This window comes from Chelon labrosus, assembly GCF_963514085.1.
Source record: "Chelon labrosus genome assembly, chromosome: 10".
NCBI classification, from domain to species: Eukaryota; Metazoa; Chordata; class Actinopteri; order Mugiliformes; family Mugilidae; genus Chelon; species Chelon labrosus.
Window position 1 is genome coordinate 21,300,723 of NC_140360.1, and position 15,114 is coordinate 21,315,836.

General features: G+C 43.3%; 1 protein-coding gene across 3 annotated transcripts in view; it reads left to right on the forward strand.

The window, feature by feature from the left end:
* The window catches only part of itga5 (integrin, alpha 5 (fibronectin receptor, alpha polypeptide)), a 31,524-nt gene extending 16,430 nt beyond the window's left edge, over positions 1 to 15,094 (forward strand). The window contains exons 15-30 of one of the 3 annotated variants that reach the window (XM_084553575.1): positions 17 to 130; positions 1,435 to 1,490; positions 1,889 to 2,046; positions 2,139 to 2,276; positions 4,642 to 4,709; positions 6,101 to 6,251; positions 6,383 to 6,475; positions 7,321 to 7,400; positions 7,531 to 7,611; positions 7,715 to 7,820; positions 8,153 to 8,311; positions 8,914 to 9,021; positions 11,338 to 11,451; positions 12,061 to 12,162; positions 12,266 to 12,388; positions 12,486 to 15,094. In XM_084553575.1, the coding sequence (XP_084409701.1) occupies positions 17 to 130; positions 1,435 to 1,490; positions 1,889 to 2,046; positions 2,139 to 2,276; positions 4,642 to 4,709; positions 6,101 to 6,251; positions 6,383 to 6,475; positions 7,321 to 7,400; positions 7,531 to 7,611; positions 7,715 to 7,820; positions 8,153 to 8,311; positions 8,914 to 9,021; positions 11,338 to 11,451; positions 12,061 to 12,162; positions 12,266 to 12,388; positions 12,486 to 12,569 (1,735 nt within the window). In that variant the 3' untranslated portion in view covers positions 12,570 to 15,094. Of the gene's footprint in view, positions 1 to 16; positions 131 to 1,434; positions 1,491 to 1,888; positions 2,047 to 2,138; positions 2,277 to 4,641; positions 4,710 to 6,100; positions 6,252 to 6,382; positions 6,476 to 7,320; positions 7,401 to 7,530; positions 7,612 to 7,714; positions 7,821 to 8,152; positions 8,312 to 8,913; positions 9,022 to 11,337; positions 11,452 to 12,060; positions 12,403 to 12,485 lie in introns of those variants that run through there. The other 2 variants (XR_014699286.1, XM_084553576.1) reach the window with 2 other exon arrangements.
* Positions 15,095 to 15,114: the final 20 nt, after the last annotated feature.

The following is a 15,114-nucleotide window of genomic DNA, read 5'->3' on the forward strand; positions in this document are numbered from 1 at the left end:
TGTATTTTGCCCACAGATCCCGCCCTATTGTCAATACCAGTGCCTCTCTGACCGTTTACCCCACCATGATCAACCCCGAAGAGAAGAACTGCATTGTCCCCAGTGGAAACACCAGCATTTTTGTTTCCTGGTGAGTGTTCAGATCCTCCAGTCTCCGGCACTCTGCTTCCTGTGACTCTGCACTGTTGGTATTTGTTTGGTCCAGCTGTAAAAAGATGGGCTTCCCCATTTTTCCCCATACATAAACACATCTATCTTGGCAGGACACTGTGATAAGGAATACCCTTTACACCAGCAGTCACAGTATTCATTTCTACTGAGCACTCTTATCTGACCCATTTCCAAAATGTTTTCACATCACACTTTCTGTTGAGGAGCAAAGGAAAAAACATGCTGAATAGCAGCATTGTTAGCAGCTTCGGCCTCCTCCAAATGTGCACAGTATTCAGCTCCAGAAAAATGGGAGAGGAAACAGACGACGACTGCTCGCTGCTCAACATGGTTGACACTGTTCTCATGTGTCCCCCCCCCCCCCAACATCCTGATCCATAAAGGAAACTCTTGTATACACATGTGTCTTGATTATGCTACGTTGCCTGGTGATGAGGATTTTTTTTTTGGTGGGGGTGAAAGGAGAGCAGTAGGGATAATGGGAGGGAGGTTGGGAGGGGAGGGGCTGGAAGGTTTTTGCCGTTGCTTTGAATGAGATATTGTTTGGTGGTGGAACACAGCTGGGAAACATCAGGACACGTAGACTCCCGTGAGCATGTGCACACACAGTTGCGCAGAAACAGGCAGCATATATATATAAAGTTATTGCTCCTCCGCAAAAGAAGTCCTTGTACTCTCTTTGTCTTTCTCTCTCATTTTTCACCTCTCTCCCATTTCCCGTGTTGTTTTTTCAACAAACTCCCCTTTTTCCTTTTTCTTTCCAATTTTTGCTCTGTGTCTCCTGAGTGGGTTTACTAGTAAAAGAGTTGGGGGTTTTGGAGTTGCGGACTTGGACAGCAGCAGCATGTTGTGCGGCTGATGTCATGGGAGAGAGCTACAGGCTTATATAGGGAGCCACTGACTGGTCAGCACTGAAACCTGAGTCGTTGCTCAATTTCACCCCTCTTAACTCTGCTATGCATTTGTGTTTTTTTGGGGGGGTGGGAATGGAGACACGCTGATCAAAATGGCTGGACGAGAGTAGTCAGACACCAGCCTGTCTCCAAACACTGAGTGTTTTATTCGTATTATTCATTGTATTCCCATTACGCCTCGTTCCTTGTAATGTGAACCATGTTAGGAGCTGACACAAGAAAAGTGGGCCATGGCAGAAAGTGAGAGAGCAAGTGAGGTGTCTTGTGCGTACAGTGTATTTATTCTGAGCCTCTGCCATAAATGAATATGCTTCTCTCATCATGTCCCTGTCCTTTCTGTCCAAAACAGTATCAACCTGAGTTTCTGCATATCTGCAGATGGGAAGCACCTACCAGGAAATCTAGGTGAGCCAATTTTCCACATCTGCATTTTATTACATTAAGGAAACTGTCAGCTAGCCACCAACAGTAATACGTTCAACCCATACAAGGTTTGTAGGTTAAAGTGTTTTGGCATATAATGTAGATTTTTGGATTTTGCACAGCATGTCAAATATCTTCTGTAATCAACCTTAAAAGATCGGTCCTCTTCTGCGCTGTCCCTATCAATCCTTAGTTATTATCTCTAATTACTCCTTCCTCAATATACCAGCGCTCTCCCTGTCATTACCTTTAAGTTACATTGACTGCATTGTGTGAGCTTCAGAGCATTTATTGAGGTCTCTTTCAAACCTGTCATTGTGTGACTCAGGAACATTCATCACGCGATGAATGCTCATTTGTGTGCATGTTATGTGTTCCAGATTTCCAGGTGGAGGTGCAGCTCGATAGTCAGAAGCACAAGCAGAAAGGTGCAGTGAAGAGGGCTCTGTTCTTGTATACTCAGCAGCCCCTGCTCAGGAGGAGTGTGAGGGTGCGCCATGGCGAGCGCATTTGCGACCACACAAAGATCTACCTGAGGGTATGTCCTCTCTTTTGCTAATAAAAAAACCAAATTGAATTGTATCTTTTGTAAAATAATAATTAGCCCATCATGTGTTTCTTTTTCTGCAGGATGAGAAGGACTTCAGGGATAAACTCTCTGCTATTTTTGTGTCCCTGAACTTCACCTTGGATCCAAAAGCTCCAGCCGACTCCCACGGCCTGCGGCCCATCCTCAACTATCAGGCGACCAATGTAATTGAGCAAAAGGTATTTTGACGTCAGTTACTCTTGCCCGAACATATTACTAACCTCGCAGTGATCTACAGGCTGCTAAAAGTAGTATATGAAGGAAAGTTTGCTATCCGTGTACATGTGGGTTCATTCTCTGCCATATCTGCTGCAGCAATCATTCCTTGCTTTCTCTCCTGTCCCTGATGAAAGAGCAAATGTGCTCAATTTATTGCAAAGTCTAAATTACTCTGCTGGACACCGATCCTGATTGTCTGGAAGCTGTTTTCAAAATGGAAATGTGAGGCATAAATACAGTGGAGTGTTTACTTGTCCCGGCAGTAATAGTTTGTAACGATGCAGAGGTGACTGTTTCCAGAACTGCTGGCACAGAAGGATGGTCGATATTTCCGGGAGCGGCACAGCCAGGCTATTTGCTCCTCTGGTTCAAATCTCTCGGCATTTAGCCAGCAGAGAGCTGTCTAAACTGGTGTGCTTCTTTTCAGCTGTGGCACAGCATGCACAGTATCTGAGTTCAGCAACTGCAACCAGACTTGGGAATGGCAATGGTTGTAGTTTGATCTCCCTCTCGTTCTCAGATTCTTTCTCAATCCTGGTGTGTTCCTATCTTTTATTTTTTTCCTCTTGGACCCTGTCATTGATGCCTTTCCTAGGTATCAAAGAAATTGGGCCTCCGACAGATGTGGTCTGTTGCTGAACTCAGACCTTGAGACAAGCCTGAGCTAAAATATCAACCTTAAACCTGAAAAAAAGCTCTTTTGTGCCAAACACCCGCAGAGGGCAAACCTGATCTGTGTTTATGTATGTGTGAAAATGTGAGTGGGAAGCGTGTCAGACTGGTTGCATGTTTCATTAATTTTTCCTTATACTGTGTGAGCGTAACGGTGTATAAACAGTGAAGAGCGACTGTTATGCCACAGCCTTGGCCCAGATCAGACACATGGTGCCCTATTGATTTCCACATATGCTATGAGAATGCATGGCAGCCGATGTAACATTTCATTCATTTGACTGTGCCAAGTTCTTATTCTCTTTAAGCTGGAGTGAGAAGGAGAGGAGTTGGCTGATCCGAACTCTCCCTCTCTCATCTTAACATATTCCACATGTATGTCAAGAGTTATGGCATTCGGATGGATTTATTAATTACCACTATTCTCTTGTGCAAAAGCATCCAATAAAAACTGTCGCTGTTGCCACCCCTTTGGAGCTGGGAAATGACTGAATGTGCATATCACTGCCCTCATTGTCCTTAAAATAACATCATCTGACTTAATCAGTATGACTTTGATTAATGGATTTCATTGATTGCCAAGTTTTGATTTCACTGCATGATGCTTACCCTCATTATGTCACATGCTGATGTCAGTGTTGTTTGTTAAGTACGGTGATGGTACTACAAATTCTGTTTTCCTGCCCTACGCAGACAAACAGGCCATACAGGGTACACATGTGGCCAAGTTAGCATGGTGGTTACCATGGTGTCCATAATTAGAGCCCTAGGATGGTGTAATGACAAGGGGGGTGCTTGGCTCTCTCTAATCTCCTCCTTCATTTCTATTTATTATCCTCCTCATCATGAGCATCATCACACTGTCACAGTCGCAGCGGGATGCAATTTAGCAATCCACAGGGTTTTCCCTGCCGCTGGCCTGCCACACGCTCAGCGGTCGTCCACTTATCCGGCAGTGTTCCTGCTCCTTTCTTGTCTGTAATCTCTGAGCCCTCAACTCTGATTTCAGGTCAACAGAGATATCCTATGTCTCAGTAAGTCTCCTATAGGCTGTTGGCTCCTCCTTCTCCATATGATCATATACTGCTGTGGTTTCGATGGGTGGCGTATTGTGTGGTGAAAGTGGCGGTTTGCCACATAGTGCTGTGATGTGGGACACTGGTGAGAGCTGGGAGCTGGCAGCTTTGTGCTCAGCTCTGCAGGAGTATCCCCTCAGGCACGGGTTTGGAGCTGGTCCCCGTTCATCATTTGACTTTTTTTCCTTTTTTTTACAATGCAAACAGAAAGCATGTGTGTGTGTGTGCCAAAACAGCTGGTTCATGGGCCTGTCGTGACATCACTGAGTCCGTTTTTGTCCTGCTGAGCCACAACATTGCCCTTGACTGTCTGATGTGAAGTGATGATGTCTTGTAAATAAGAGGGACTGTAGTCCAGGTGTGTGTTGTGTGGTGGTCGGGAGACGGGGTGGAATGTGTTAGTCATACTACATGTCGCATCTTGCTTTACTCATCCTGTTGTCTGCCATAAACAGATATGTGATTTATCTTGTGAACCTAATCCTCTTCACATGTTTTGTATCAGAACTTAGTGTGTGATCGTGATAGTCTGAATCCCCATATTAAAACTTTTATCGCCCCGATGTGCATCTTTTAGGCTCAGATTCTGTTGGACTGTGGAGAGGACAACATCTGTGTTCCTGACTTGAAGCTGGCAGTCCATGGGTGAGTCCGTTCATTTCCTTACGTATTTTTCTAAAAGTCCCAGAGCATATGGATTTCAGAAGATTAAAATTCAGTGGCTAATACATAGTGAACCCTGAGCAGGATCACAGACTCTGAACTCTTCACCTCCGCTGTGTAAATGGGGCATTGGATTTGAGCATAAATACAGCTGTTTTTGTTGTTCCGCTGCTTTGTTTGGTTTAGCATACCAGAGAGTGTGTGTTAATAGCCACAGTGTTGCATTACAGTAGGGACATACCGTTGTCTAAAAACAGGAAGCAGCTCTGGTCTACAGGTGTTGTGACAAACAGTTGAGGGGAAGAAGGGAGGAAACATGAAAGGGATCTTTGCGGAGCGCTGTTTGCCAGAGTCCTAACCTCGTCTGTTTCTGAGCACCCTGCCTTCCACACTTTGAGTCGAGAAATCTGTTAGCATTTTTCTCAAAAATAACAGCCTCCCCGATGCTCCCTTTGCTGCTCTGTCATTTTGATTTCACATTCCTATATTTATCTACCATCTGCCTCCATTTCTTACAATGTATGGCCGATCCATCACATATGGAATAACGTGCCGCGAGGGTCCCAACAGGAATTGAGAAAGCCCGATTAGTGCAATTAAAATAATACCTTGTTGCTTTTGTCTGCTCTGCAGTAAATTCTGGAGGCCTGAGAGTGGCTGGATGGGTTGATGAGATGATTTAGTGGAATTTTAAGAAAAAAAATCCACCATTCCTACAGTATTGTTTCTTCTGTTCTGCTGCCAAGTCACATAACCTGTTAGACCAAAGGTCCCTCAGGGAAGTTTTACGGTTTTGTGGTGTTTTCTAATTTTGAGCCATTGTTTGGTTTAAAAAGTGTGATGCCAGTTAGAGTCAGGATACGGCGGAGTCTTTGGCCAGCAGAGGATCAGCTTCAGAAATCTTCTCCTTCTTGCTCCCCTGCTTTGCTTTATGAGAACAGGCTGTAATTAAAAGCGTCTGTGTGGCCTTCCATATGGAATTTCTCATTGTTCTCAGCCAGGGAGAAAGGTGGAGAGAGTAAGAGAAAGCGAGGAAGGGGGAGGTGTTTTACAGTCCTACGCTCTGTTGTACAGCATGTATGACTTTATTGCCACACTGGAAAAAATGTTCATTAATGTGGGGGAGCATTCCGAGATTAATCTAAGCGATGTTTCTTTTGCAGCCAGGCTCTAAAATAAATAGATATGCTGAGCAAACAGTCTGCAAATTTATTAGTTTCATTAAAGCGATGGCAATTTATTACCCATTCTGCTGCCAGCAAACACAAACAATGTCATTGTTTACTTGTAACACAACTTCGTCTATATTTATTTGTGGAAGGAATTTCACCGTTGAAGCAATTAATCAATTTTGTGTTTGGTTGGCTCCTCAGCGACAGGAAGGAAGTCTACCTAGGTGATGACAACTCGCTGACCTTGACTTTCAATGCCAAGAATGACGGTGAGGGAGGGGCGTACGAGGCAGAGCTGTATGTGGTGCTGCCCCCCGAAGCAGACTACAGCGGCATTGCCCGCAATAATGAGGTGAGAAGAAACACCTCAAAAGCATAGAGAAAACATGCACATTTCAGGGACTAATTTGCCTCTTGAGGCTCATGTTTTAGCATTTCTCCTGACTTTTGTCCTTTGCTGTGGCTTGCCCTCCTGCTTCCCAGAGCCTGACCCAGCTGACCTGCAGCTATGAAACAGAGAACCAGACCCGATACCTCAGCTGTGATTTGGGCAACCCAATGAAGTCTGGCACTAATGTAAGAAAACTGTTGCCTTATGGCTCATTTCTACCCTCTTTTAGCTGAATGGGAGTTGTGGATTTGTTGGAAAAAGCTGTCATGTACAGGCTGGGTGTTAAAAGCACAGGAAAAGTCAGAGTGTGTCAGGAAATGTTGTGACAGGAAGTAAAGTCTGTGCCCACGGCTCCCCGCTGGGAGGAGTTTCTCTTTTTTTAAGCGACTGACTCAAAATCTGGCATTTTTAACAGGTCTGCTAATGAAGACTATCAAGTACATGTTAACTGAGAGAGACCAAAAGACTTGTCAGTTTTGTCAGGTTGTCATACTTTCTGCTCAGTCATTCTCAAAAAGCAGAATTATAGATCTCATGTGAATGAGATTTAGCTTCGAGGAAGGTAGTTGAGGTTGGGATTCAATGTGGCACTTTGTGTGGGAAGCAAATTGATCTAAATGATATAGTTAGATTATTTAATATATGGTAGACTGCAGCGGGTTCTCAAGAAGATAAGCATTTTATTTATGATCATGTTAATGTGCCCAATTACGTTTGAGCGACTGAAAATAGGGGACTCATTCATTATTTAACTGTAACTTCAATATTTTCTTGTCAACAGCATAACAACACAAACCGTGTCAGTGTCTAAAAATAAATGTACACAACTGTATAAAAAAAGGGTGGTAAACATGCTTTACAGTACTAAAAATAGAGCATGTGTCCTCAAGCAGACATGTTTTACTTAAGGCTGAGACTATCACATGTCTCTTTATTCTGTAAAATGTATTTAATAGAAATGGAAAATAATGCTTTAGAGATAAAAAATAATAATAATAATAATTCCGATGTTTGAACTTTCTCTTTACAGCTTTGGGCAGGTCTACGCTTCAAAGTGCCACGGCTTAAGGACACGCACAAAACTGTTCAGTTCGAGCTGCAGATTCGCAGGTACGACTTTATCTGAACACAGATCGTCATAGATTATTTTCTGATCCTGATCCAGCAGTGGCTATTTCCACAGAACTCAAGTGACATCAGCTATTGAGAATCCTCTTTCTTCTATTCTCTGTTTTTACAGTAAAAACGAGAATAACTCCAACAGTGAGGTTGTCCCCTACAAGCTGGAGGTGGTTGTTCAGGCTGATGTCATCCTACAGGGGTGAGTCGAGTGTCAGGATTCACTCATTTGAAATTCCTGAACATCGTGTAGTTTCCAGTGCCTCCCTACGCATGTCCTCACAACCCTTCTTCTCTTTTTTAAGGGTGTCTCGGCCAGATAAGGTCTTCTTTCCTCCGGTCAACTGGAAGGCGACCAACAGCTATGGGGTGGAGCAGGACGTTGGGCCTGAAGTGAAGCACATCTATGAGGTAATCAGTCATGCTCTTACTGACGCTGTGCAGACTCACTGAGCTTGAGCAGACTGAGTTGGAAGGCCGGTCCAACTGTTCATAAGAAATGGACTTCTTAGAGCAGCAAAGAAGCAAAACCAAAGATAATGTACTCCAGATCTCACAATGTGATTGTGCAGATCTAAAATTTGTAGATTAAAGCAATATGTCAGATATGAAGCACAGGAAGGAAACCAGTTGCAATTTGAAGCTACTCTGCTACTATAACAAAAATATGAAACAACCATGGCTGATATAGAAGTTACTAGAGTAATTAACGTGTTAAAAGTTCTCATTTTCACTTTTTTCAGCTGGTGAACAATGGCCCCAGTCGAATCAGCCACACCCTCCTTGAGCTGCGCTGCCCCTTCAAACTCCAGGGTCACACTTTCCTTTACCCTCTGGAGTTCTCAACCGAAGGCCCCATCAACTGCACCTCGGACAAAAACATGAATTACCGACAACTCAAAGTGAGTAATCCACGTGCGGATGCACACCTCTCGGGGTCAAATGAGGTCAAATTAGACGGTGGAGCTCTCCCATCGTTTCCCAGTTGGATTCCCAATGGTTGGCCCACACCCACCTCCTCCTCCCAGCTTTCTCAGCCCCACCCAAGACACTTACCCACCACTGCTTTGAACTTCCAGCTCTTCCCTACGCTCAGCACAGCTTGAAGAGCCACCTCACCCAGCAACACAGTCACTCATCTTCTACATCCAGTGACACCCTCCTTTTACCAAGTTATAGGCCTGGGATCTTGTGGGCAAAATCACTCCAGTTGTTTGTGTTTACATTTGAAGCTTGACAGATGTTGAGCAGGGCTGTGAGTGGTCATCTGTCTTAGCTGTGATCTAATGTTTTTTCCCCCCTGGTGAATTGCTAAGTACGGCGTATTTCCACGGGAATCCATGAGGAGAGTGGAGCTCACATGCTTCTGATTAATGACAAAAAGCCTCAGGGTCATGCTAACATTAGGTCTTATATTGACAGAGAGGGTGGTGTGCTCTTCTGCCCGGTGAGCTCAGTGTCTGTGTTGTTCTAATGGGTGGTGTATGTTTGTGTCCTCCTGTAGCTTCAGCGCTCATCCACAGAATCGCCAATTCTGGCACTGAAGGCCCACGAGCACCACGTCGAGAGGAGGGACGTCCACAAGAATCCGCTCGCTCATTTGACTAACCTGGTAAGACACTTAGAGGGGAATCGCCGCACATTACAAACACAACACGTTGTATCCGTGAACCATGAGGCCAAAGAGTCAAGTCTAATGTAACAGATGACTGGCTGGTGACTTGAAAAGGACTCAACGAGGATCTTGTAGCTCAGATTAAATCAGATTATGTTGTTAAAAACCAGTGTGGGTTTAACTGCTCAATCTGTGTCATTCATTCACATAGGAGCTCTGACTCTCCACTGAATAAAAACAACAAAAATATATATAGCTGCCTTAAGTGTGCAAATCTGGATCTGTTTTGGCGACGCTGGCCCTTCCCTTACATGAGGCTCAGGGGACTGGGTAATTAGGTTATGATGTCGTTAAAAGGGAGGGGTCAGAGGGCACAGGCTTGTCCCGTTGTGGTGATTAACATTAAAGAGCCTTTAGTAGTGGTGGAGAGTCTGAGAAGACATGAGACATGGGTGGCTTGTTGCCAGTGATGCACTAGTTACTTCACAGACTCCTCTCTAATTTTTTTTTTTTGCCCTGGGTGTTTGCCCCGAGCCACCACACACTGGACCTATTGATCCGCCCAGCAGCAGGTAGCTGCTCCATGCCTGTAGATACCTGCCTCCGCCAAAGGGGTCTTTGTGTGCGTGGCTGTCTCTCCTAACTTTGCTCGTTTATCATGCGCGTCCAGTGACACGTTAGCATGAAGGAGGCCATTCTCCCGTTTCCCTTGTGTCTGCACTTTTGCTTTTAATGGTTGGAGAGGACAGATCTCCATTCAAAGTGATTCCTGATCAAAGTGTGTCAGTGTTTAGCAATTCTTGGATAAAGCCGGCAGTCAGTGTCATGGTGTGTGAATTTAGAATGACTTGCATCTTGATGGTTAGAGATGATTAGAGAACAAAGGACTGGCTCTGACCAAGATGAATCATCAAAAAGCATTTGTCTTTAGCTGCATTGCAGTAGGGATTGTTGTACTTGTGCTAACCAGAGATTGCCAAATTGTGATTCTTTTAGGCGGCAGGGGTTTATCTTGAGATATTAGCTTTTTAATTTGTGTTGATGACACCCTAGTGGTCCCCTTTTGGAAATATCTGCACATGTTCTGGACCATAATCTTTTTATTAACAACTTATTCTCATATGTAACCTCAGACCTCATGGTTTATTAGAAAGACGTGATTAATTACCAGTAATTGAAACCTTTAGTATTGAAAAATACGAAGGATAAAGTTGTTTTTACGAAGGGCTGATCAATACATAAATATGTATTAGTAAAGCCATCAGCTGCACTACTTATAAGTGCAGCTGATGGCTAATGTTCATATTTCCACTGGAAAGGGGACCATATCAGAAAGATATATTTGCGATCATGATTATATTTTACATTGCAATAAAACAAAGACTTTGGCATCTTGCTTGCTACATCAATATCCAGGAGTTGAACATTTTCCACCGTTTGACAACTTCATTAATAACTAATTATTTCAGTGTGGTTTCACAGAGAAACAGCCTAGACAGGTCCTTTGAATGCAGCTGCTGTGTAGTCAGGCCAGACTGCTCTTTTCTTAAGTTGTGGGAACGGCTTATACGCCCCCATGATCCAGATCTTGACCACATAATCCCACCAGGGAGGATATGTGGGACTTGGGTCTGAGGCATCTTTGGCACTGAACCACGTTCTTGTCATTTTCCCATACCTTTGCAGCCCTGCTGCCCCTGAGCATCAAACAGGTCTACCAGGAGGAAGTGGACTGATACGCTCCCTGTCTGTCTGAATACTTATTAAGTCTGTCTAAGACTAAGCCTAAAGGAACTAGGCGGGTACTCTCTTCTTCTCCTGCTGTGTTTGCCCTTCTCGGTGTAATGAGTAAACTGATGTGCTCCCGCAGGAAACCCACTGAAACCTCTCAGTCTGGGGGTGGTCTGGTTACTGCATCAGCGCTGAAACACAGTGTGTGCATGTTTTAAAATGTTGAATGTACCAAGCTGCATTATGAGGACCTAATTAAGACTGTATATTCTACAGCCGTGTCTTGAGAAAAATGGGCTGGTTTTAGTGGTTGGGCAATAATGTGGCGAGTGGTGCATGCTGCATTTTTACAGTCTCATGACATTCCTTCAATCTAATTCGAAGCAGGCGTAGAATAGGGATCACAACATTGGGTTCTTTGTTATATTTATTTGACCTGCAGCATTAACACAGCTGTTAGCTGTTCCATATTGGTTCTAAAAGTTTTTTGTTTCTCTCTCATGACTTTCACCTGCAAATAGCAGCATAAAGCAGTTTTAATACGTCAATAACATCTAAACGGCATTTTCTCTGTTTCCGTAGTCTTGCTCTAATGTGGAGTGCTGGACGCTCCAGTGCACCGTGGGTCTTCTGGATAAGGGAACTACTGCCATCCTCAAAATGCGCTCCCGCATCTGGGCTGAGACCTTCACTGAGGTTTGTGGGAGGAAAACTTTGCCATTCAAAACTCCACGCACTGTACACGTAGTTTACACGAACGAGACTGCACAGTATAGATCAGCCTCTTCCCACCAGTGCCTGCGTATTTTCTCATGTCAGACTTTGGCAGGAAGAAAGAAGCCATTTTCTTTAAAGCGTCTAAAGAGTTAAAACCTCAAATGTGCAGTTAGGAAAGGCAAATAGCTGCAGTGGTCGGTCACACATATTTGTTTGTGTTCACTAGTCATCAGCAATATTTCTGAAGCAGATGCCACTATGCATAGTTTCACATATTTGCCTCAACAAATGGAACAACAGTTGCTATCTGAAAATGCAGATCACTCCAGACTGCTGCACAGGCTGCAGCTTCTACCAATTTTTTCACCGTCATGTCTCTGCTACACACGGATTATTTACACAAGGCATAAGTATGATATATTGAATATTCATTGTGCTGTAGTTACAGTTTGTCATAGGACAGGAATGTTGAAATGATTTTCTTGTGAGCTGCACATGGTCTCTGTCACCACCTAGTGTATAACTAGTATACTGTTATAGCATTTTGAACATTATATGGTAACTTCAGATGTTCTTTTTTTCTTTCAGAGAGCTTACAAGCAATATATGCTGGAGTGTCTGGCCAGATACAGTGTGATGAAGATGCCGTATGCGATCGCACCCAAAATTTATCCCAGTGGACACAAAAAGGTATCAGACATCTCTACTTGTTATCACGGCCCACTTCTCATATAGAGAGAAGTTTCTTATCTTTTAAAAGTGAGATAAAGACAAACTGTTCCGTCATCCTCAGGTGGTGACCCCGGTGGTGTGGAACAAGCCCGATATCGAGAACTCAGTCCCGCTCTGGATCATCATCTTGGCTATTCTGGCAGGTTTACTGCTTCTGGCTCTTCTCATCTACGTCCTATACAGGGTCAGTAACTATTATTTTGGCATATGAATGATATTGCAGTTAAACCGTTTAAGCCTGTGCTCATTTCTGATTCCTCCCTTTCTGTTTATTCCTGCAGTTCGGCTTCTTCAAGCGCTCTCTGCCTTACGGCACAGCCATGGAGAAAGCAGAACTCAAACCACAGGCCGCCTCTGAGGCCTAAACGACCCCCTAGAGCTACAAGAACCACAGTACCTGGCCATATGATTGCAATGGAGAAACAAGATGGAACATGTAGAGTTAATCAGAAAGCAGTTGAAGAGTTACACGAAAGAAAGACTACTGGAACTCCACTGTGCTGCACTAGAGGAGGACAAAAATCCAAAGAGCTCAAAGCCAAATGAATGTTTCTTTTTTTTCTTTCATTTTTAATTTATGTCTTGTTTGTTGGCAGGTTGGGATTGTTGTGAAATAGAACTTTTCTAAATGCCTTATGGCTAATGTTAGACTCTACAACCAAAAAAAAAAAAAAGTTGACGGCAAAAGAAGCGCGAGCCAAATACGTGTTTGGTTTACTTTTGTTTGTGTATTCTTTTGAAGGAGAGTTTGCTAACACCCCTTTAACTGCTTTATATTGGTGCTAATGATCGGCGTTTGCTGCCTCTGACAGGATATGGCCATATGTTGCTTGTGGCATCCAGGAGCTGTGAAATGCGCTGCCTGCTGAGGCCTGAGAGTATTCTTTTGATTTGCCGTGATCACAAGGTTTTGTTAGGAGAAGATTAGTAAACAGATTTCAGGTGAAACCCTGGCTTTAATCTTGCTTTAGCAAAGGCAACGCTACATGCATAGACATTTATATATTTAATAGCCAAATCTGTAGTAGCTCAGCTTTTATCACTTTTATTATTATTTTCAAGCCTCGACCTGTCGGAGGTGTTTCCCTGATGTTTGCCAAGTGCATGCTGGGATAGGTTCCACCACCCCGCAACCCTGAACAGGAAAAGCGGGTACTGAAAATGCATAGATGGATGTTTCTCAACTGTTCATGAAAATGATCTCTCTCTGCCTCAGGTTGGTGGACAGTGCTTGGTTAAGTTCTTTTTGCACTCAAAGGAAATCTACTGATATTATTCCAAAGACACCACAGACTGACTGACCTTCCTTTGAGTTTAGTATTTGACTCCTACTGATCACTTTGTTTAAATCCTATATGTCTGTGTTCAGAGTTACCAATGCTGGCATCGTCGTTGTAGTGTAGTGTAGTGGACTGGGATGGGACTGGAACCACCACAGACCTGTGAAACCTCATTCAAGGCTTGAAGCAGTGTGGTGCTTCTGTCGATAAGTAGTGTTCACCTCAAGGATATTTTGCCGTCTTTACTCCTGCTTGGTTTGGGTTGAGCTCATTCTGAACGGAGACCATGAGCAAGCAAATGATGCTTGGGGGAAATGGCTTAGAGTTGGTGGCCGTGATAATATGTGTTTAACGAAAGACGTGACAATCAGCGATGTTGTAGCCTTGACAGAAGTCTAAAGAGCGAAGGATCCCCTTTCGGCTTACAGTGTGTGTTACTGTGAGATACTGTATTTTTGATTGTCTTTTTGAGGAAAAGCTGCCCATGTTTAGGATAAGAAGAGGCTGAAGTCATCCCACAACCAAACGGCTACAGGGACTAAACATTAAAATGCCTTGTGTTGGTTACTTTTGTCATGTAAATAGGTTTTTTTCATGTGCCTTAAATGTAAATACGTATTGTCTGTCGATTAGAAATAGGGTTGTGAGTGCGCGCATGTATGCACATGTGATTCCATGTGTACATGCATTTGTGTGAATGGTATATTTATGAATGTTTGTTTTGTGTATGGTTATTACTTTTCCCACTGCCTAGTCCCGTTTATCACATTTGTAGCTTGAGATAATTGAGGTTAAGCAATTGTGCGTTACAATTAAACACAATAGAATAAATACCTCCAACAAAGGGATAGCAACTAGGCACTGGGAAGTAAATGTTGTTTGGAAGTGCAATATTTATATTAACTCTCTTTAATATCACCGTGCTTTCTTTGGTTTTATTTGTGATGGCGTTGTGACAAACCAGAACTTTGTGTTTATGTGATTTCTCACCTGCTTTCTCACTAAGCATACTTCAAGGGTTTTTAAAGGAATTTTCCCACTTCACCTCTGGACTACCTTCCTTATCTTACTGATATTTGTAGCACAGACTGACACGGGCAAAACAACCACCGTAACAACCAACATAGCTGAGTTGAACTTGGCTGTGCTGACATACTTTATGTGCACTGCTGTTGCACCTGTCCAAACAGCACATTTTTACCAACCATCTGTTATCCATTTTTTCTGCATTACACACTTTTCGTACACCTCCTCTCATTGGATTGTGATTTACAGTTTGTCAGATGGTCCACAAAATCCCCATTTGGTAATTGACTTAAATCTTTTATCACACTGTCTGAAAATTCTTTACTGAACATGGCAGCCCATTATTTATAATGACAGGGGATCATTTTTACTACTTCCTCCATGGTTACATCAGGAGAAGGCACTGGTTTTTCCTACTTTGTTTTTTTAAAAAATATTTTTTAACATGTCTCACCCCGTTTTCACTCTCTGGGACTTTCAAAATGATGTTGTATATATTTATGATAAGGAGAGTGTTTTGAATTCAAGTGATAACTGTTGTGAATTTTTCTCACCCCATATTGGGGAAACCTTTTGTGTCAGATGGAAGGGTGGGGTGGGGGGG